Here is a 24,283-nt window from a genome sequence, read left to right on the forward strand (position 1 = left end):
TTATTTTTTTATATGAGGTTTTTATATTTTTGTAAGCTGCCTTGAGTCGCCATGTGCAAATAGGCGCCAATATAAATTTTCCTAAATAAATAAATTTCCTAAATAAATGCAATTTCCTTAGTTGATAGTTGTCGGGTAGGAGTTAGCGTGACAAAGTTTATTTATTGTCATATTTTATTTATAGTATTTATTAAATTTCTACACCACCTATCTTACCTCGGTGACATAATGGTGCAAATGATGCTACTTGTGCAATGTGCATTAATTGCATCTTTTGTATGATGACAGCATCACAAATAATCTCTCTCTCTCTCTCTCTCTCTCTCTCTCACACACATACACACATACACGCACGCATGCACACATTCTCTCTCTCTCTCTTTAACACACAAACACACCAGATGCTTATTCCTGATGAATGTTATAGTTAAAAGCATTAGAAACATTTGGTTTCTCTGGTCAAAACTATCATAAAAGAGACCACACTCTAAGATAGCAACTTGGCATTGTTGGAACAAATTTTACACAACAAAATTTGAAAAGTCTCCTGCACTGATAAATTCAGGGTGCAAGTATAGGGAATTTTAAAAAACATCTTCAACAATATTTCAGTTTTTAAAAAAAACAGTAATCATACATGCAGGATTATACTGAAAAAATTACAACCTGGGAAAATATTATTCAAAAGCAGTTTATACAAAAGTCTGCACATTCATAAAATGTCTGCAGATAAGAGGCAGTTTTGCATGAAGCACTCACTCACTCTAATAAGTTTAGCAAAAGGAAAACTAACACAAGACTTCGGCAAGAGTTCCCGCATCCCATCTTCTTTGGTTATTACTTTCCCATAATACAAAATGAAGACATTGATGTGGACAATTGCCCCCAAACTGACCGAGTATAACGTGGTTGTCAGTTTCAGATATTAAAATTATTTGTTAGGCCTCAGCTTGGATTTCATTATGTTTATAGATGAGTCTTGATTTTAAGAACAATAAACACGGCTATAATGGCAGATAATATGGGGATTAGCACTTTATTCCAGACATCATTTGTAAATATAAAACACTCTTTCACTTTTTCTCAGTTCTTGGTACTGAGTGAACGATGCTAACATGTCTGTATTGTTTTTCCACAAAGATCTTTAAGACCCCTCCAGGTTTTCAGTCTCTCAGTAAATTATAGGCTCTTAATGTTCGATTGTTGATGAAATCCAGTTTCTTATATCCAGCCTTTAAAATAAAAATAAAATAAAAGGAAATGGAATATAGTTAACTACAATTTCAGGAACACTGAGGTAAATTCTCCCTGAAAACACAAAGGTAAATTATTAAACATATATTAGGAATGAAATCAGAGGTGGTATTCAGCAGGTTCTGACCAGTTCTGGAGAACCAGTAGTGGAAATTTTGAGTAGTTCAGAACCAGAAAATACCACCTCTAACTGGCCCCGCCCCCATCTATTGTCTGCATCTCGAGTACCAGCTTATCCGGAGGAAATGGGGATTTTGCAGTAACCTTCCCCTGGAGTGGGGTGGGAATGGAGATTTTACAGTATCCTTCCCCTGCCATGGCCACAAGACATAGCAATAGCAGTTAGACTTATATACCGCTTCATAGGGCTTTCAGCCCTCTCTAAGCGGTTTACAGAGTCAGCATATCGCCCCCAACAACAATCCGGGTCCTCATTTTACCCACCTCGGAAGGATGGAAGGCTGAGTCAACCTTGAGCCGGTGAGATTTGAACAGCTGAACTGCAGAACTGCAGTCAGCTGAAGTAGCCTGCAGTGCTGCACTCTAACCACTGCGCCACCTCGGCTCACATGCCCATCAAGCCACGCACACAGAACCGGTAATAACATTTTTTGAATCTCACCACTGAATGAGATGCACATCCTACTGAAGCTACTTTGGGAGCCTAGAAAGAATATCAGTTCATTTTTTCTATTGGATTGGATTGAGGTTGGTTTAATTGATTTAAATTAGTGTGGATCTGAAAGACACTTAAATTAGGTTGGGATTCAGGAGGGTGTAGACCAACTATTCATATCTATGGGCCTCTATTTGTTGGTCATGCTGCCTAGTAATTTGGAGACCTGCAGTCTCAACACTTTTGGGAGTACCAGATGTGAGACAACTAGCCTAGATTGTTATTGTGATCATAAATAAACATATACAAATATGTATTTGTCAGGATTGTGATGAGATAGGGAGGAGTGCATTGTGATCCCTATGAAAACAACCTTCTGTAATATTACATAAAAAAGTAAACACAGAAGTTAATCATGCAATTAAAATTACATTTAATTTGATACCGATTGATGGTGTATATTGTATTTACATACGTGGAAAATTTCTATTAATTTAAATGGGCTTGATGCCATTGACAGAAACAAACTGAATGTTGCAAAATAAAGCAGGAACTTGCAACCTCTGTTGGGCTAATTAGTTGCCACGATTAGTTTTTGATTGGTAGGCTGGAGGCTATGTTCTAAAATTGGTCCGGAGCAAATCAAAATTTCCTTTTCAGTTTCATTCACACTTAATTGAAATTAAACATATTTGATGGAATTACTTTCCTGTTATGTATTCATTAGTTTTGGTCACATTACAAGTGACAATTTGATCATTCCGTTTTTGAGACTGCCCTAAGACTTTTACAGCTAAATGCAGCCCTGGGGATTCAGCTTGTGGTCCTGTGATTTAAAGGTGGGATATCTGAGAAACCTAACATGGAAAAGAATACTTTCTTGCTCATTGGTCAGTCTGAAATCTTTCAACAACTTGGAAGCCTTTGGGGAGCTGTGTTGGTTGTGTTGTCTCTAGGACACTCTCCCATTGTTTGAAAAAAACAAAACTAAAAAGGGTTATGTGGAAAACAGGTGTTACCTGTCCAAAAGAATGCAGAAGCAGAGCAGAAAGTGTTAGTAAAGCTACTTTCTAGTTGAAAAAATGTTTTGCGTATGCTATTCACAAAAGCATTTTCTATGGTGAGTGTAGCACCATGGTAAACCCAACAAAAGTACATGGATTTCTATTTTAATTAACAGTTCCAAATCTCTAATAGGGTTAATTAGGGTTCAATCTTGAAATATTTCGAATAACAAAAATAAGTTAAAGTAGGACATTCCTTTAAAAATAAAGAAAACCGATACCAAGGAGGAAAAACAAAACGTGGCATGGCTCATGTCTTTAGATTGAAAAGGCGTTGGTTGAGCTGGCCAGAATGTGGATTTTTTTAACAGGGACCTCAGAAAAATAACCCAAAGGTTTGTAAAGCCGTTTCAAAAGATTCCCGTCTTGTCTGCCAACTTACCTTTTTGTAAGCACTATGGAGATCAGTGTGAGACCATAAGGAATACAAGAGGATCGAGGCGGCTCTGCCACTTTTGCTGGGAACAACAGTAAAAAAAAAACTTTTAAAGCAGTTCAGCATTGTACCAGCATGGAGTTGAAAAGAACAAAACATTTCACAGAATTTCAACTCAAAAGAAACCTAGTAGGGAAAATGAAAGGTCCAAAGGAAGGGCACAGGAAAAGGACAGGCAGAAGAGACCATAGGCCATAAAAATATGTATTTTCAGATTCCCTTTAAACATGTTTTTTTTTTTAAAGAAACAAGAACAGAAAAAATTCTCTTCTTCATGCAACTTTTTGCTGCAAACTTAAGTATTACAGACATTTATTTTAGGAATGGATACCTACTTGTCACTTTGGCTGATATTAATAACCTTTGAAATGGCATCATTGTTCAAGAGAAGCCGAGCGTTTGAGGAACTGTTTTGAGTCAGGTTGTGCAAAGCATAGCAAGCAGAAGCCGCAATATCGTTGTCCACATTGGACGTTGGGACATAATTTGGCAGCATGGCCATCAATTCTGGCAATAGTACTCTGGCTGGAAAATAACCAAGATGTGCCCTTATTCTAAAGTTTAAATATACCCATCACACGTTCTTCAAAACCTGCTTGTATCTATTTAGTACACTATTCAGTTCTAAGGAAACTTTTCCAATCCCTCCCCCCTTGAAAATTTACTTCATGAAAATGTTGGGATTTATGAGTAGGCATATAGTTGGATAACAGAATTGGCTAATCTGTCATAATCTGAAGGCCTCCAAATTTTGTAGGGCTTCCAAATTCCCAACATTTCAAATGGCTGCAGCTCTTCTGCGATTTGGGCCCTCAACACATTTGGAGATTCACAATTTGGCAAAAACTAGTGGATGCCACCATACCTGTCCGATTCTGATTCCCAAACAACTAAAATAGTGTCTTGTGGCTAGCCATTACATATCAACCTTATCACTTCAAAAAGATTAAACTGGATGCAATTCACTCTCAGCCTTGATAGCTTATTGAAGAAATAGTTGGAATCTTCCGCTGAAGGTAATCATAATATATCAAATTTATGCCCTCTTTTGCTTTTAGAACAGAATAGGATAACAGAATTGAAAGGGACCTTGAAGGTCTTCTAGTCCAATCTTCTGCTTAGGCAAGAAACGCTACACCACTTCAGACAAATGGATATCCAACATCTTCTTACAAATGTCCAGTGTTGGAGCATTCACAACTTCTGGAGGAAAGTTGTTCCATTGATTAATTGTTCTAAGTGTCAAGAAATTTCTCCTTAGTTCTAAGTTGCTTCTCTCCTTGATTAGTTTCCACCCATTGCTTCTTGTTCTACCCTCAGGTGTTTTGGAGAGTAGCTTGACTCCCTCTTCTTTGTGGCAGCCCCTGAGATATTGGAACACTGCTATCATGTCTCCCCTAGTCCTTCTTTTCATTGAACTAGATATACCCAGGTCTAGTTCAACATCATTAGCATGCTATCATGCAATTTAAACCCATGCAAATAGTCTTCATTAGGAGTGTGTATTTACCTATTTCATTGTGCAGCAAGGTGTTACGAGACAAGTTCCTGAGTAAGGAGACTGCTGTTTTCCTGACGCTTACGTTGCTCACATGTAGCATGCTTATAATATTTGGGAGTCCATTGGCCTTCTTGACAATGATATGAGCCACCCCAAATGGCATCTGTCAGGAAACACATACAGCTTTTAGAATTCGCCACTCCATATCATAGAATCTTGTGTACCATGCATAATTCTCTTCCAGAAAGTGGATTGTTATTATTGTCAGTCCCCAAACAAAGGCATGTCAAGTATTAAGAAAACATCCCCACCTCCAAAGAAGAGCAGAATTCTGTGGCAGGCGATACTGATGGTTTCCTTAGAAAGGAAGGGTGGCTAGGAGAACAGATCTAGAAAAGGCTGAGCGCCAAAGAATTGAGGCCTTTGAACTATGGCACTGGAGAAGACTCCTGCGAGTCCCTTGAACTGCAAGGCGATCAAACCGGTCAGTCCTAGAGGAGATCGACCCTGAAAATGAAACTCAAATACTTTGGCCACCTAATGAGAAGGAAGGACTCCCTGGAGAAGAGCCTAATGCTGGGAAAGATTGAGGGCAAAAGAAGAAGGGGAAGACAGAGAAAGAGGTGGCTGGATGGAGTAACTGAAGCACTAGACATGAGTTTAAATGGACTCCAGAGGATGGTAGAGGACGGGAAGGCCTGGAGGAACTTTGTTCATGGGGTCATGATGGACATGACTTCGCAACTAACAACAACAACCAGCAGAGAAATTTGTAAATGTTCACTTAGTTTTATCCAGGCCTTTATTGTTGACCAGGTTAATGTTATACTGGTTTAATTATTCTGTTCTATTCCCTATGGCAGTGTTTCTCAACCTTGGCAACTTGAAGATGTCTGGACTTCAACTTCCAGAATTCCCCAGCCAGCGAATGCTGGCTGGGGAATTCTGGGAGTTGAAGTCCAGACATCTTCAAGTTGCCAAGGTTGAGAAACACTGCCCTATGGATCCATTATAAGTCCCCACCCCCACCCCCTCTATGTGCTGCTCCGAACGTATCCAAGAGAAACAACAGTAAAATAACAGTATTAATACCAGCCACATCCATTTCCTTTTCAGATACTTACTGGTCCACTGCCAGCAGTGAGGTTCTGCAGAGCGCCCAGAGATGCTTCTTGAGTGAAGTTTCTAGTGCTTTCTGCTATTAGGGACAAATATATCCTGATCAGGGTGGAATGCCAGAGCTTTTCAATGCCTCTGGGGTTACTCTTTTCTTCCGGCAGAGGCGTATCTTGTTGCTTTTAAAAAGGCAAACAGATTAATATTTCAGAAACGAAGTGAGAAAGAATCAAAGTCTCTTTGGAGTAGAACTAGTCTGACTCCTTAATGATAGCTAGTAAAATATAGAGACCAACGGCCCTAAATTTCAATGAATGTCTATCTGTAAATCATTGTGTGGGTTTAATAGTGCAAAAACCCTCTGTAGCAATAGCAATAGCACTTAGACTTACACCATATTGCCAAATGTATTCGCTCACCCATTCAAATAATCAGAATCAGGTGTTCCAATCACTTCCATGGCCACAGGTATATAAACTCAAGTACCTAGGCATGCAGACTGTTTTTACAAACATTTGTGAAAGAGTGGGTTGCTCTCAGGAGCTCAATGAATTCCAGCATGGAACTGTGATAGGATGCCACCTGTGCAACAAATCCAGTCGTGAAATTCCCTTGCTCCTAAATATCCTAAATATTCCATAACTGTCAGCTGTATTATAAGAATGTGGAAGTGTTTGGGAACGACAGCAACTCAGCCATGAAGTGGTAGGCTACATAAACTCGTCCAACATCAGTGTGTGACCTCACAAATGCGCTTCTGGAAGAATGGTCAAAAATTCCCATAAACACACTCCTGAACCTTGTGGACAGCCTTCCCAGAAAAGTTGAAGCTGTTATGGCTGCAAAGGGTGGACCGATGTCATATTGAACCCTAAGGATTAGGACTGGGATGTCACTTACAGTAAGTTCATATGTGAGTAAAGATAGGTGAGCAAATACTTTTGACAATATAGCATATATATTGCTTTGCAGTATTTTACAGCCCTCTCTAAGTGGTTCACAGGATCACATATTGCCCCCAACAATGTGGGTCTTCTTTTACCCACCTTGGAAGGATGGAAGTCAATCTTGAGCCTGGTGAGATTTGAACTGCCAAACTGCAGGCAGCTGGCAATCAGCAGAAGTAGCCTGCGGTACTGCACTCTAACCACTTGACCACCATGCCTCATAATAGGCTGTAACCCCTATTTGAGCAGCCATATAAAGACTGATCATTAAGAACAACCAGCGAAACGAGATTATTGATGCATCTTCTGATTACTCATGATTACTGGGGATGACCCTCTTTTTAAAAAAGAGAGTATTTAAAGAGGAAAGAAATTCACATCTAATGGCTATATTTTTCTAGAAGTTAGAAATCCATCTTTAGGTTGTTGTTTTTAACCATTTAGTTGTGTCCGACTCTTGGTGACTTTATAGCCAAGTGCTATTCTGTCATGCACAGCTTCTTTCAATTGTTTTATGTTCAACTTTGCATCAGATATGATGTTATCAAGCCAGTAGGTTCTTTGCTTGCTCCTTCTTCTCTATCCACTAACCATTCCTAGTATCATTGTCTTCTCCAATGAATTCATATGAATAACATGGCCCAAGTAAATTAGATATAGTCTTATGATTTCAGCTTTCAGTGATGTATCTGGTTTTATATGATTTAACCCCTCTCTTTTAGTTACTCTGGCTCCATCTTCATAATTTAATTAATTGTTAGATCCACAGAACATCTGGGGCAAGGAGACATCTGAAAAACTAGATTAACAAATTTGTCTTTGAAGTCTTACAAACTTGGTGCACTTAACTTTAGGCCACTTTAGACCAACTTTATACCACCGGCCTGATGAATGGTTTTATAAGATTAGCAAGTTTTCTATAGCATTCTGGTTTAGTCCTAATAAAGATATTTCATCCTGGAGAAGGTCTGTCTTTGTTGCTGCTAAGAGTTAATGACAATATGATGGTACATAACACATGCATGAATGCATCCATCTGTCCATCAGAATAATCCCCATCTGTACTTTTCAGATTTTCTTCCCTTACTATCAAGGACTACTTATCTTTATTTTATGAATATTGCTTCATATGTAAGGGATCTTTTTCACCCAATATGTCTTACATATTACATATATATTCTATATTAGTAAACCTTCAAAGTAGTATCCATCATCTCTATTAAGATTAAAATTCCCAGAATTCCCAATAAGATCCTTCTAGGGATATTTCATTATGGGTAAGTATGAGTTTCAGACAAAAGTTTCTCAGAGATGTTGGGCAGTCTATCACAAAACTGTTGTTCCCTCCTTACATCTCTGTTACCTGCTTTGCTTTCCTGCTCCTTGTTCCAAAACATCCAATGTTGTTCCTGGATGGATCATCCCTTTTTGGCACATAGAGTTTCTCAGTATAATGATTAGGGAGTTCATCCTCTAACTGGTAAGAAAGATTATGTAGAACGCACACACAATTCTCTGTAGCCTGGAAAAATGAACAAATACATTACTCTGACTGTGTAAATAATGGGGGGGGGGATCTGGAATGTACTGTAGATTCAAGCATTCAGATAACCATTGGCCTTATTTTATAGCTCTTAGTAATTGTGAAAAGCAACAGTACTGCAAATTTTCAAATCAGCTCTAATTCCTTATCAGGTAAACAGCAGAGATCTTGAATGAATGAATGAATGAATGAATGAATAAATGGAGTTGTGTGTTTAGATGCACTTAGAGCAACTAGTAAAAGATGAGAAATGTTAATTCATTTCATACTTGAATAATCTTCCAGACAATTAGGATTGAATTTAAAGTATTAAATTTTACTCGTTTAAACCTTAAGTTAAGTTAAATCTATTAATAGCAGTTAGACTTATATACCGCTTCATAGGGCTTTCAGCCCTCTCTAAGCGGTTTACAGAGTCAGCATATCGCCCCCAACAACAATCTGGGTCCTCATTTTACCCACCTCGGAAGGATGGAAGGCTGAGTCAACCCTGAGCCGGTGAGATTTGAACAGCTGAACTGCAGAACTGCAGTCAGCTGAAGTAGCCTGCAGTGCTGCATTTAACCACTCCGCCACCTCGGCTCTTAATTACAGTTTCTACTGTTTTGGAACTGGAGGATGGATGCCTTATACTTGATCAACTCTTCCAAACTTTTTAAGTCAGAGAGAAAAAGCGAAGACAACATTGGTGTGCACAAACCCAGCCAAAAGTCTAGGTTTAATAAGATTCTCCATACTTCTTCTATTTTGCACCATCCAGACATTACAACTCTTCCCACCATTACCAACCACTATGGCTGAGAACATGAGAACAGCATCTGGAGGATGCAAAGTTGTAGATCTCTGGTAGTATTTTAGCCTATGTGGTGTTTGTGCCTTGTAGTGGTGCTTTTGGGTAATCTCAAGCAAGTTATTTTCAGCAGAATATATTAACATGGAACTAAGAATTTTATAGCTGGAGATGTATTTATTATTCATATATTTCAGCAGTTGCCTGATTCCAAATGACTCTGGGCAGTTTACCCTTTAAAAGCAAGAAACAATAAAAATTAAGAAACAGTTCATGGATGCCCAGAGGAGAAAATCAGAGTAAGTACAGTGATTCAGCAATCACCCTATCTCAAAGCTTGAGAAAACAGCTAGATTTTCAAGGACTTTTAAAACATTGGAATGTCCCCAAAACTCACAGCATAAAGTCGTTAGGTGATTTATAAGAGGGGATGAATATCAACACAGTTTGGAGACAGTGCTAGAGAGAAATGCTCTCTATCTTAATCCCAGAGATTTCACTGGTTTGGAAAAGTTACCTTATCATCTGGTTTACGATCTGCAGTTGTTCCTTGTATATAATATACCAGCGAATCAATCAACCCATCACATTCCCTCATTTTCTTTCTCCCTTCAGGGCCAGCAGAGCTCATGTTTCTGTAAATAAGGTAATAAAATTGATCACAAGAATATTACACATCAGTTTCTTAGCTCTGATTTTTGTGAAGGATTTTATAACAGAAGATTCCACTTTTGTGTCTAGGGCAGTGGTGGATTGTTGCTGGTAGGGGTGTACTGGTAGTGGCTGGGAGCAGCTGAGAGCGTACCGATACGGTGGCTCGTTTGGCCCACCCTCTATAGCTGTTTTTATGGGAAAGGGCAAAATACGCACGCACAGACAGCGTGCAGCCCCTGCGTGAGCTCCAGCAAGCATCTGGTTGTCGCAGGGATGGTGGATTACGCATGCGTGTGCAGCGCACATCAGGCACGTGCACAGCGCACGTCCGGCGTGTGCATGAACAGACCACAAGCAGTGTACCAGTAACGACGATAAAAGCAACCCACCACTGGTCTACGGCTTCAGCTTAGAAACATTGTATCCAGGTTTGGCTTTATTGTTCATCCTTATTTAATGTCAGGCTCAGAATCTGTTTCTTTCATACAAGATAGATTACAGATAGTCCTCACTTAATGATAATCTGTTCAGCGAATACTCCATGTTATGATGGTGCAGAACAAATGCTACTTATTGAAAGTCCTCAAATATCAATAGCACCTAGACTTATATACTGCTCCATAGTGCTTTACATAATTGTAAATTATGCTCTTTGAGCAATTTACAAATGTCAGATACTTCCCCAACTATCTGGGTCCTTATTTTACTGATGTTGGAAGGATGGAAGGCTGAGTCAACCTTGAGCCAGTCAGGATCGAACTCCTGACTGTGACAGAGTTGGGCTTCAATACTGCATTCTAACCACTGTGCCACCCAGCTCAAAGTTACAGCTATTGCAACTCCCCTTATGGTCAAGCGATGAAAATTTGGGTGCTGGGCAACCTTCCATACTTATGATTGCAAGGTGCATTTCACCCCTCTCTTGCCTATCTCCCTCTTATCTCTCTCTTTTGGCTCTCCTGTGCTCTAATAACACTGCCTACCACTGCTGGTCCTAGGAGTATCTTCCGTCTCCCATACCACTGAGGCACTTCCAGCCAAAGCAGATGGTAGCTACTGGTGAAGTCTCTGTGAAGCTGGGCGATGCCACCATGAAGGCACTATAGAGACCTCACCAAGGGCCAACATCTGTTTTAGCCAGATGTGCCTCGTTGTCAGCAGGAGGAAGAAGGTAGTGAAGGTCAACCAGGGATGGAGATGCAGTAGGGGTGGATTGCAGGGTGGCCAACAGAAGAGAGATAAGGGCAAGATAGGTGGGTGGAAATGTTGAAGCAGAGATGAGCACATTAGGGTAGTAGAAGCAGGAGGTCCTTATCTAATGACTGTAACCAGGACTACCGTAACTGCCATTGCTATGTGATGAATTCACATAATGTTTCATGTAATGACTATTTCATTTAGTGATTAGCATTACGGACCCAACTAACCAAGGATTACCTTAATCTCTATGATGTGCCTACATTCTAGACTGAATATATATAAAGCCCCCACCACCATATTAACCCCCATGACATTCCTTCAACAAGCATGAAGACATGGTTTTGCCAGAAGCCAGAGACCCCTGGACAACCAAGCGGTTGGTCCGATTGTGGTCGTCAGGGGTATCATTATGCTTCATCAACCATGAAAGATAGGGAAGGACTTTTGACTATACGGGTAGTCCTCACTTAGTGACTTCTTGTTCAGCAACCATTCGAAGTTACAACAGTGCTCAACAAGAAGACTTATGGCCAATCCTTGAAGTTGTGGCAGTCGCAGTGTCCCCACATTCACAGGATCATGACTGGGGCACTTGGCAACGGGCACACAGTTGCAATGGTCACAGCTTCTCACAGTCACATCATTACCACTTGTGATCTTCACTGCCAGCTTCCAATAAGTCAAGTCAATAAGGAAATCAGCCACCACCTGATGTTGTGCTTAATTACTGCACATGAACCTGAACTGTCATTGTACACTGAAGATCGCATTTAATTTCATTGTACAAGGTGCAATGACAATAAAGTAAACTAAACTAATAAGAATATGGCTCAGTTTTTTAAAAAATATTTTGAAGAGGGTTATATATAAATTATATATAACTTTTCTTAAAATATGTTACAAAGCACCATATAAATTATACCAAATTTATATTTGCAGAAAACAAACATTTGGCTTGGGATGCCATTATAAAATACACTTAAAATTAGTAACATAGATTTGGAATATGACTGAAAGGTGATTTTTTTGAAAGGCATCTGAACTGGTTTTTTTTCCCTTGAGGAAGAAAATGTTCTGCACAACTGATGAAGCTTCTTAGATGAGAAGCAACATGTCTTCTTTTCCCTCGAGAAAAATCAGTCCAGCTGCCTTTTGAAAAAGCACCTTTGAAACAACTATGATCTGGATTACTGAAAATGTCCATAGACATCTAAAACGTGAATGTTGTTTTTCTTCCATTTGCATGGTTGGTATGAAAAAGAATAACAACAAAAAAGAATGTCAGCATTACCAAGCAGATTAAGCTATCAACATTCTTTCAATTGTTCTGAATGCCTCCTTGGGAGGGAAGGATTTTGGTATAAAACTCATACACTACTAAAATATTTTCTTCTGAAAGTCCCCATCGATTGATGCAGTCGCTCAAACTCCAAATCAAGATCTATTACTTTAATTCTTTACTCATATTTAACATGAAGCTTCATCCTTTAAGAACAATGTGGAGTGCATTTAATTCAGAAGTGTGTTCAGTAGAGATTTATAACCAGTAAGGGGACAGATTTCTGCTGGACCATTTGGCTTAATTTACAGAAAACAAGATTCTATGATTAAAAAAAACATTTTATTTATTTTTCATCTCTTGTAATTAAACTGTAATTCTATATATGTTGAACAGGCAGTAAACCAGTGGGGCTTTACCCTCTGAATAGACAAGTTTAAGATTGCACAGCCCGACATTTGCTTCTCAACAGAAAATCATTCATTGTACATTCTGGCAATTATCTTAAGCAGTGAATAAAAAACATTTGCTCATTAGTTCCAATTTATGTAACAAGGAAACCACTTTGATAGTCACAGGGGAAAGCAAATTTAATGCTTTTCTTGCATAGTGGCAACACCAACTACAAAATGACAGATGTGTGCACCCTTACCAGGCAGCCCAAATTTATACAGAATTAGATATACCCAAGTTAATTGACTTAGATGCCTTTAAAACCCATCTGTTAAATATATTGTAGAACCGATAGTAACGTCTGAAACCGTTGCAATGTTCTGCATAGAGACTATGATTATTCTAAAACAGATTTCTGTTAGACAGCTCAAATAAGAGCCGCTGTTTCTACACTGTATAACTGAAGATCAATAAAAGCATTTTCAGAAATTTGACCCACTTATATAACAGTGAGCAGGTTGGAGATCATACTATTTGTGAAATGTGTGCACTTTGCTTGTTCTTCTTAAAATTTGTTTTTGTATAGAGTTTCCTCTGTATTTCTTTTTTTAAAATGTCAATAAAATTACATTACTATTAAATCACTTTGATGTTCTCTTCCTTCTGCATCCCTTTTCTCTTTTGAATTGATTTGACAGTGAGTCTGAAGGCAGGGAGGGGCTCTTCCTCTGACTGTCCACATTCTCTTATAAATGCCCTCTATGATTAGTTTTTCATTTCTCCCTCCAAAATCCAGAGGTCAGTCTCTCTGGCTATCCAGAGCAAGATGAAACATGTGTGCAGGGACAGCAGAATAGAGTAGAGTTGAGTCAAATCGAGTCAAGTAGAGTAGAGTAGAATCGAATAACAGAATTGGAAGTCTTCAAGCATGAGTTGAGTCAAGTGGAGTGGAGTGGAGTGGGGTGGAATGGAATGGAATAGTCCAACCCACTGCTCAGGCAGGAAACCCTACCCCACCACAGACAAATCTTCTTAAAAACTTCCAGTGTTGTAGCATTCACAACTCTGGAGGCAAGCTGTTCCACTGATTAATTGTTCTAACTGCCAGGAAATTTCTCCTTAGTTCTACATTGCTTCCCTCCTTGATTCGTTTCCATCCACTGCTTCTTGTCCTTCCCTCAGGTACTTTGGAGAAGTTAAGCATCATTTACTGCTGCTCAATCCTTCCCTTTCAAGCGTTCCCATTGACTCCGCAAATGAGAGGAACATGCATTAAATAAAGTTTTTTTTCTTTTACAAGAAGCTTCAAAATGTTTGTTGCACAGTGTGCTTGTTATTCGGGATTCCAGCCATTCTACTGTACTTCATTCCTCTTTGCTGAGATTACACAGGCAGTTCCATGCTGCAACCGCTCAACGGATCCCTCAACAGTTACTTACAACCTGGTTTTTGAAGTTCTGATGTTGGCCTTCCCCATGTGACCACATTTTGAGCACTCAGGAAACAGCCTGCAATGTCCCGTGATCACATGACCATAATTTATGACATTTCCCCCCCCCCAGAAATTGGTTGCTTACTTTCAGTTCCTGGGGGGGAGGAAGCTTTATAGTGACAATAGATCTGCTTAACAACTATGGTGTTTGCTCAATAACCACAGTATGTGTTTTATAGCTGCCGTTAAAAAATAGGTTGTACAATCCAGTCATGCTATGATCTACTTTGTGACCATCATGCCTTCAATCATAAATGGGCAGGCTCAGTTATAGTCTTAAATTGAGGACTACCTGTATTTCCTTCCCCACACTCCATTTCTCATTCATTTGCTGCTCAGAACAGTTTTTCCTAAACTATTTTTCAGGGGAGGGGGCTGGGCATATTTTTTGATTCTTCAAATGGTGGGAGTTACCCAAAATTTCCAAAGATTTTTTTTCTTTGCAACTGGGACTGTCCTGTTGCACAATCAAAGCAGGACTCTGTCCTTGAAGAGTGAAGAGAGTGAGAGATATCATCAAAATCCTATCCTTCTGTGTGAAAACACACTCCCAATTTAAATATAAGAGAAGCAAAACAAAACAAGCAAGAAGTAAACATTCAAGCAGCAGCAGGTTAACGTCTTACAAGAAAGATACACTCAAAACCCTACAGGATAAACCACCTTTTTCCTCATATATTGAAAAAACAGGCACGATAATCCCAGAAAGTCTTGCTAATCGATTACTTTTTGAAGTACGAAGGATCGCCTTTTAGTTGGGATTATTTGGAGGCAGGGGAGAATGTGTACCAGGCCCTCAATAAAAACGGCTTCTGGTTTTGTTGGGTTTCTCCTGCCTGCTGCAAAGCTGTTTCCTCTTGCTCAGTTAGCTCCCAGCTCATTATTGATGTGGAAAAAAAAATGATTATGCGTTTTCACAAAGCTATGGCTACACTTGAAAGGGCACATTCACCCTTTTGTCAGTTTGCAAACACTGTTGACAGTGGCATGTTCGCAACAGCTTTTCTTGTGCATATAGAAATAGTTGTGTGGCGAGAGCTAAATAAAACAAAAGAGATAAGGGTGGAATTCTGAAATCCATTGCTTGGATTGGAGCACCCTGAGTGCATTTCAAAACTAACCCCACAGCCGCAGCTCTAGCAAAAAGGAAATTATCTGATGTTGGATAAACAAAATGGGATTGTTGCTTTGTGGTCTTAGCAGCAGCCATGGAAGACTGTCAAGAAGGGGTGCAAAGCCAAGTCAAAAATGTCCTTTTTCATGGATTTTAAGACATTAAAAATGTGTCTGTCCCACCCCCCCCATGCTTTATTCCTTGAATGGATGCCTGAAGTGAGGGCTGCATACCGCTCTATATATTACCTTTTAATTTTATCTCACCTAAAATGCAAAGTTTTTTTTTAAAAAAAAGATCGGAATGACGTATTTCATAAACAGAATGGTAAACTATAATTCTGAATATGGTCTGATCTGAAAAAAAAATCACTTGATTGAGATGGATAGGTATAAAAAATAGAAAGAAAGAAAGAGAAAGGAAGGAAAGAAAGAGAAAGAAAGAACAAAAGAAAAAAGGAAGGAAGAAAAGAAAGGGAGGAAGAAGGAAGGAGAGAAAAGAAAGAAAAAAGGAAGGAAGTTTTAGTAGGTAGAAGTTTCTTACTGATTTCCCCTGCACCTGGAAGCTAAGATGGGATGGCATTCTTAGCACAGGTAATTCGTGACTTACAACCATTTTTTAGTGATCACTCAAAGTTGCAGATGATACAACAGTGATTGGTCTCATTCGAGACAATGATGAATCCGCATACAGACAGGAGGTTGAACAACTAGCCTCGTGGTGCGAATGGAATAGTCTGGAACTCAACACACTCAAAACCGTGGAAATGGTGGTAGACCTTAGGAGAAACCCTTCCATACTACCACCTCTTACAATACTACACATTACACTATCAACAGTAGAGACCTTCAAATTTCTAGGTTCTATCATATCTCAAGACCTAAAATGGACATCTAACATCAAAAATGTCATCAAAAAAGCACAACAAAGAATGTTCTTTCTGTGCCAACTCAGGAAGCTCAAACTGCTGAAGGAGCTGCTGATACAGTTCTACAGAGGAATTATTGAGTCTGTCATCTGCACCTCTACAACTGTCTGGTTTGGTTCTGCAACCCAACAAGACAGACACAGACTTCAGAGGATAATTAGAACTGCAGAAAAAAACAATTATTGCCAATCTGCCTTCCACTGATGACCTGTATACTGCATGAGGGCTGTGAAAACTTGCAGCCTGGACATAAATTGTTTCAATTCCTACCCTCAAAACAATGCTATAGAGCACTGCACATCAGAATAACTAGACACAAGAACAGTTTTTTCCTGAACTTTGCTAAACAAATAATTCCCTCAACACTGTCAAACCATTCACTAAGGCTGCATTACTATTACTATTAGTCTTTTCATCGTTCCTATCACCCATCTCCTCCCACTTATGACTGCATGACTGTAACTTTGTTGCTTGTATCCTTGTGATTTATATTGATAATGATTGTTTCCTGATTGCTTATTTGTACCCTATGACTATCATTACGTGTTGTACCTTGTGATTCTTGACGAATGTATCTTGTCTTTTTATGTACAATGAGAGCATCTGCACCAAAGATAAATTCCTTGGGTGTCCAATCACACTTGGCCAATAAAGAATCCTATCCTATCCTATCCTACTCTACTTTGCCAAATGGTTGAGTCCCTGAAGAATATGGATATAGGGGATAGAAAAACAGTGCTTAATCTCTTGTACTAATTCTCACAAAATACCATTACGTTGACTCCACCCATTGCAGATTATTTTTCAATATTCTTGATTTGTCAAATACAAGAATTCTCAACTGGTTTGAGCCAGTAGGCACAGTTTGAATTTTGAAAACAGACCCAAGAATTCTCTCAAAAGGGCCTTTGCTTCTGTTCTGAGTTGTGCTCCCCCCCCCGACATCTGTTTTCCCTCCTCTTCCTTTGTACATGATTAAGTCTCTTTCTATTAAGCTTCTTTAATTAAGCCTCTGGCTTCTGCTCCCATTTTTCTTTCTTTTAGTAAAATAAAAGAAAAGCGATCTGATAGCACTGGGTGCCTTGATTAAAAAACAAAACCATAACCAAACACATCAATAGTAAGTAGTACTTCATGTAGAAAAGGTTACACTGATTTTCCCAAGGGTGCTTTTTCTCAGAGCTGAAGAAGCTTCTCAAATGAGAAGCGAAACGACTTCAAAGAAAAACCAGAAAGTCCAGTTGTCTCTTGAAAAAACATCTCTGGGACAACGGCTGACCTGGATGACTGAGAATTCGCCATAGATATTCCGTTTACCACGGAATGCTAGAATTAAAAAATAACTGCACAGGTAAAGTAACATAGTACAATCATTTTACTTTGCAGACTTATAATTTGCCACGATTTAATAACCTGTAGTAGTAAGCCTTTATCTCTGAGAGTAAAATACAGAACTAGAGCTTATGCATTGTCTTCCAACGCCTGGCCAGACTGAAATTGACTGAACCAGAGTTGCTGTTGCAACAGAAAGGTTTGGTTCTATTTTCTTCACTCACAGTAACAAGAGACAAATTATGAATGTGGAAATACTCAAGAACAGTATGAAGAAAGATACAAAACCCTGGCTTAAAAAGATGCCTTAGTCTAATACTAATTCATCGCTCTACACCAGGGGTGTCAAACTCGGTTTCATTGATGACCGCATCAGGGTTGTGTTTGACCTCAGGGTGGGTATGGCCTGGGTGGGCATGGCCAGCTTGATATCACTCGTGTCAGGGGCACCTGGGGTGGCCCAAGTGCTCTGCCAGAAAAAACAGGCACCTGAGCTCCATTTTTGGCTGTGACGGCCTCTTGCAACTTTCTGCCAGAGAAAACGGAGCTCGGAAGGGCCGCCTGTGGCCCTCTCGACCTTTTTTTCACTGACAGAGGCACTGTGGGCTGGTCCATCACTGTTGCCACGGATCTAAAAAATCCAGCCTCCGGGCCTTTGAATTTGACACCCCTGCTCTACACAATGTTAGTCACCCAAAGACAGATGGTTTGTAGAAACTCAGATTTTTTGAGCAAGTCAACTTTAATGGGAATGCATCATTTATGAATAATACCCTATTGCAGGGGTGTCAAACTCAATTTCACCGAGGGCTGCATCAGCATTGGGTTTGAGCTCGGGAAGCGGGGTGGGGATGGCCAGCTATATGTCACTTGTGTCCGGGGTGTCTATGGTACAGTGGTGGTTTCAAAAATTTTTGGAACCTCTTCTGTAGGTGTGGCCTGCTTTCCAGGTCCACTGGTGGAACCTCTTCTAACCGGTTCGGTAGATTCAACAAACTGGTTCTACCAAATAGGTGCGAACTGATAGGAACCCACCTCTGCCATGGTAGCTCGAGAGCTCTGCCAGTGAAAATGGGCTGTTTCCAGGGTGACCTTACTGGTCAGATCTAAGCACCCCATGGGCTGGATCTGGCCTCTGGGCCTTGAATTTGACACCCTGCCCTATTGGTTAATGTCTATGATGTCATTGCTATCTCTTTCACTATTTCCATAAGTTGTTGCTTTTTTTAAAAAGTGAAGGATGCCTGAGCATTGCACTAGAATGCTTAATTTACTAATATGTATATCTACCATAAGGTTAGAATGTTTGACTTATTTCTAAGATGAAGAATCAGTGATGAATGTTTGCAAAATCTTACAATTGTGACCCAACTGAGCAGCTGAAAGATGGCATGTGATTTCCAATATGTCCTGGTACCAGGAGAATTGTTGGGTTGCAGAACCACGAGGCAACTTCTGCACCTCAGACAAAGAACAGCATTTGTATCCAGCTGCTTGTTTGATAGCTGTAGTTGAGAACACAACAGCCAACAAAGAACAAAAAGAAAAAGAAACCAATTCTTGTAAATGGATGAATTCATGTTACATGCAAAATCAGAGCCTTTAGTGTTCACAACACAATAGGAAGTCCTGTCCACTGGGTGGTAATAAACACAAATGTCAGACAAAGATTCATCATCAAGGATGTAGTTGGTGTTGAAATATTTCAGGGAGATGTGTTTTATTATTACTCTCAAAGGTGGAACTAATGGAAGATTAATATTCTGTAGTCTCAGCAGCCTAATTAGGCTACAACTAGCAGTCTAATGATTGCTGGTTCATGTTATTATTGCTTGAAATAATGTAGAAGATTGTAAATTGTATGTTGACTAATGGGATGAATTAAGTGATGAAGGAAGTTAATGTCTGGAGACCAAGGGTTGCACTTAAATTTGAACGGTATGTCAGATACTACATTTATAAAGGCAGTAGGCAATTAAATTACTTTTCACTTTTATGTGTTTAATTATTTTGAGCTTCCATCCTATTATTAGTGGATACCAATGTTTTTTATCCTATAATTTGTTACAGTGCTTCAAGTTTTGGGGATGCTGTGACCTAGGACAGGGGTCTCTGCAACACCCAAAGAGCCATTTGGACCCATTTCCAACAGAAAAGAAAAAACAGGGAGCCACAAAACCTGGTTGGGCGTGGCCAATTCAATGTCACTCCCACCCAGTCACATGACACCCCTCAGTCACACCTACCCAGGTTTTGTGGCTCCCAGTGTCTTCTGTGAGAAATGGGTCCCTCTCCCTTTCTTTCCCTCCATCCCTCTTTCTTTCTTTCTTTCTTTCTTTCTTTCTTTCTTTCTTTCTTTCTTTCTTTCTTTTCCTTCCTTCCTTCTTTCCTTCCTTCCCTCCTTCCATCCGTCCGTTGTCCTAGGACATCATACCTGGGCTGAAAAAATCTTAGATGGAAGCAAAGCATTCGAGTTTTCTGAATCTCACTTACTGTTGTGGTTGTATGGATTTTTGCTGCCCAGACATGAAAATCCTATTACATGCAGCTCTGGCAACTTGGAGTGTGCATCAGAGAAATAAGGTAAGTGACAACTGGGGTAATCACAAGTAAACAAAAGAGGGATAGAAATAAAGCCCATTTTTTGGTACAGAAGGCTTTCCAAGAATCAGACCTGTAATCTCCCCATAAAAGGTTCTAAAAGCAGAGGTAGAACATTTGTTCTAGACAGCCACAGTAATCAGAATGACCACTCCTGAGTTGAAGAGTAGTGTCAGGCCTGGAAGCCATCTTTCGCTTGGGCCTTCAGGCCTGCCACATTTATTGCTGTGGGAAAATGGGAGGGGGGAATTATATGGAGTGGGGTAGAGATAGTCAAAATAACATTTCTTTCTCAGAGAGTCAAGGACCTTATAACTGCATCTTATGACTGGAGGCATCTCCAGTTGGGTCAGGGTCTGATTGGATGATGTGATGAACATGTGGGTGCTGGGCAGGGACTTTAACTTTCACTTGGGTGGGGAAAACCTGGAAACTTTCAGATTTGGGTTTTTCCAGATGTGCCAATATGACATCTCTAATAAAATGGAACTTTGAGGAAACTCAAGCTTGGAGCCTTCTTTCATTGTGGGTGTTACTTGGAACCCTGACAAGTAGTCTGGTCAAGATATTTTAGACTTTCTATCTCATCAACTGCCCACTTGAGGGAACTGAAAATCCCCATAACCAGACTGTCCAGAAAGGGCAGAAGGTGGAGGTGGAACAATGCAAAGGAGGACGATCTTCTGTGTGAAAGAAATAATCTCATTTTATGTTCCGTCCCCCCCCACCCCCCAATTACTATTTCAATATCCCACTCTAAGTTATTTTCCCACATCTGATAAAAAGGCCTGAAACCCACCTGAAGCAATGCTGAGAGTCTTTTACTGCTATGGAATGGACATTTAGATGAATAAGATAAACTCCTAAATGGCAATTAAAAACTAGCTGCAAAGAACAAACTCAATAAAGACTTTGTCAAGAGATGGCAAATAGATATTACTTTCTTTACAGACAAGAGAGTAAATAAGATCTACCTAAATGGACGAAGGGTCCACGGAAAGCGAAAAATGAAATATTTTACTCCTTAATCACTGAATAGTCACTATCTCTTTTCAATATATGTAATAACTAGCTGGATACCCGGGTTTTGCGATGAAACTATGTGATCGGGCAATACGGGAGAAATTGGTTCACTCTGGTTCAATCTGTTGGCCCAGTGGTGATCGGTGATTGAAACACATAAGGGAATATCACTCCTATCACCTTGAGTCCAGAAGTAGTTCCGTAGGTGGAAGGCATAGACATTTTGGTGAGGTACCGACATTTAGTACGGTAAGGAGCCCCAGGCTGCTCCTGAGTGAAGGAGTGCAACATCTGCTAGTTTAAACTGAGGTAACAGAATGTGAGGCAACTGGCAGTTGGAACACAGTTCTTTTCAGGTGGAGAAGGGAAGTAGAATGTCTAACTCCTTAGCATCAGTGTGTGTTAACATAAGGCAACTGGCAGTTATCACAGTGTTCTTTTCAGGTGGGGAGGGGGAGTAGAACTCCTTAGCATCAGAGCATGTTAATTATTGTATGAGAAATACTAATGATATGATGGCCATTTCAAAAAACCCTTTCTTAGTGAGCACTTAAAAGCCAAGAAGAACATACAGTATGTCCCAAATTTCAAGTTTGTAGACTGTACAGTTCTGAAGATTTCATGATGAGTGAGTGATATTTGGCTTTTATATAAAGACTAGATTCAAAACCCTCATTCTGACTTTTACTTAGAAGCCAAGATATGTGCCTAGGAATTATGAAGATTAAATCCAGAAAATTGAGGAAACCTATAGTAAGGATTGGAAAACCAATGTAAAGAGTTGCTTGGATAAAATATGCCTATATACTGTATCTTGATCTCAGGATTAAGAATTGCTAATTTATATAAATACAGAAATTTATATTTTAATTTATATTTTATATATAAATTTATATTTACATTTATATTTTATTCATACATTTATATTTAAAGTCATACATGACTGACAGGAAAAACTTTACATTTAATTTATATTAAATCTAATATAAATTAAAAAGTATATCATTCCGAAACTTTATTTCTGCTGCAGACAGAACAATGTTAATATGGTAGCAGTCCATAGAAGTGGTTCTTAACCTTTTCTTCACCATGGACCCCCTTTAAATATCTTTTGTGGCCCATGAATCATGGCCGCAGATTCCCAAGACTTAACTCATTATTTAAATCATAACATTTGTTCGAGCCTTTGTGGAGCCCCTGTAATGACATAGTGGCCTCTAAGGGGTCCATGGACCACAGGTTGAGAACCACTGATCTATAGAAATGATAACAACTTATAGCAAGGATATCAAACTCAAGGTCCGGGGGCTGGATTTGGCCCATGGGGTACTTAGGTTTGGCCCACGGGACCCCCTGGAAACAGTGGAGGATTGGCCCTCTGTGCCTTTGCCAGTGAAAACAGGCTCCCGAGCTTTGTTTTCGGCTCCCACCGCCCCCTGCAACCCTCTGCCAGCAAAAACGGAGCTCGGGAGGGCCATGCACTCAGGAGGGCCACACTGGCAGAGCGCTTGGGCCACCATAGGTGCCCCCAACACAAATGATGTCGAGCTGGTCACACCTATCCTGGCTACGCCCAACTTGGCCCCTGGAGGTTACACAACCCTGATGTGGCCCTCAATGAAATCGAGTTTGACACCCCTGGTCTACAGAAACCTGCACTAGCTACATCAGAAATTCAATTGTTAAGAATGAAGTTTCAGCTATAGATAACAGGAAGAAAATATGGTGACAATCTGCTCTCAGGAGAGCTCTCAAGATAAAAAGGAGAAGCTTGTTGCCGAAACAAGTGAGTGAAATTGGCTTTATTATTTAAGGAGATCATCTAAAGCTTAGGCACAATGAATGGCATATGCTTATATCTATCTATGCTAGCTTCCATGGAGCTCATCTACAATCTCAAACAAAAGGTCACCCTTTAGCAGTGATAACCTTTTAACTACAGGGGCTAAACCTGGGACCTCTGACATGCAAACAAAGTACTTACAAAACAAGGCTAACTTTAGGCTGAAGCAACCTGAAGAAAATACTTCTATCAGGAAATTCCAAAGAAAGTTTTCATGATTCTTTTGTTTGCTTATTATCCCTTTAGGCAATGAAAAAGGGGAGCCGAGGAAGTGTAGAGAGTTGGCCTTGCCTTAAGCAGATCAAGGCAACTGCCTCAGGTAAAGAGGTTAGGTCAATTGAAAGGTCTTGCCCTGTATCTCCATAGCTTTCTAGTTGTGCTCCAATGCTGTGAAGAAAGTTCTCCTTGTATCAGCACTGAAAAGTTTCAACTGCAGATCTACTGAGTTTTTCTGTGTGATATCTCTCTCTCTCCCTTCCTCTGTCCCCCCTCTCTCTTTCCCTCTCTCTCTGTCCCCCCCTTCCCTCCATCCCCCCCACCTCCGTATACACAACCATTCCCATGTTGGGAGGATTCATCCACCACACCACCATACTTAACACAGTGTTGGCAATCCCCCCTCTTTTTTAAAAAAAAAATCAGCCATAGGTCATTGTGGCAAACAGGACATATTAAAGTGACAGATGGAAATCACAGGAACTACATTAATTAAATTTAAATCTGATTTCAATTACATTAGCTTTTGCCACAACACCATTCATCCATCAAAGGTGAAGTTCATTAATCACTCCCCGAATATATCATACTTCTACATCAACTCCACTTCTAAGATTTTGCTGCGTTTGGGGGACGATACATTCCCACCTTCTCAACCTTGTCAACTTTTAAGATGTGTGGAATTCAGCTCCCAGAATTCTCCAGCCAGCATGAAATCCATGTATCTTAGGATACATGGACAAGACTGAGAAGCAATGCTCCAACCAACATTTCATTCTGTTACCATGTCCTTTGAGGTGATACTAGTTTCTCTTCTTTCCACTGGTACATTTCATAGAAGAATAGTGACACCTTATTTGTTATAGCTGACCTGAGGTTTGGAGCAATGTCAAGACTTAATTTAAAGAGTGAAAGAGATTTTGTATGGGTCTTCCTCCCAC

At 39.8% G+C, this 24,283-nt stretch overlaps 1 protein-coding gene across 1 annotated transcript in view; it reads right to left on the reverse strand.

Moving 5' to 3' along the window:
- Positions 1–1,020: 1,020 nt before the first annotated feature.
- PKP2 (plakophilin 2) overlaps positions 1,021–24,283 on the reverse strand; it is a 67,245-nt gene continuing 43,982 nt past the window's right edge. Inside the window, exons 7-13 of the mRNA XM_087722988.1 lie at positions 9,785–9,902; positions 8,298–8,456; positions 5,996–6,169; positions 4,881–5,034; positions 3,706–3,895; positions 3,317–3,392; positions 1,021–1,232 (exon numbers count right to left, since the gene is read on the reverse strand). Of these exons, the coding sequence (XP_087579114.1) occupies positions 1,164–1,232; positions 3,317–3,392; positions 3,706–3,895; positions 4,881–5,034; positions 5,996–6,169; positions 8,298–8,456; positions 9,785–9,902 (940 nt within the window). The 3' untranslated portion in view covers positions 1,021–1,163. The remainder of the gene's footprint in view (positions 1,233–3,316; positions 3,393–3,705; positions 3,896–4,880; positions 5,035–5,995; positions 6,170–8,297; positions 8,457–9,784; positions 9,903–24,283) is intronic.

This window comes from Thamnophis sirtalis, unplaced genomic scaffold (assembly GCF_051295495.1).
Source record: "Thamnophis sirtalis isolate CommonGarterSnake01/CBP01778 unplaced genomic scaffold, rThaSir2_p1.2 scaffold_9, whole genome shotgun sequence".
Lineage (NCBI taxonomy): Eukaryota > Metazoa > Chordata > Lepidosauria > Squamata > Natricidae > Thamnophis > Thamnophis sirtalis.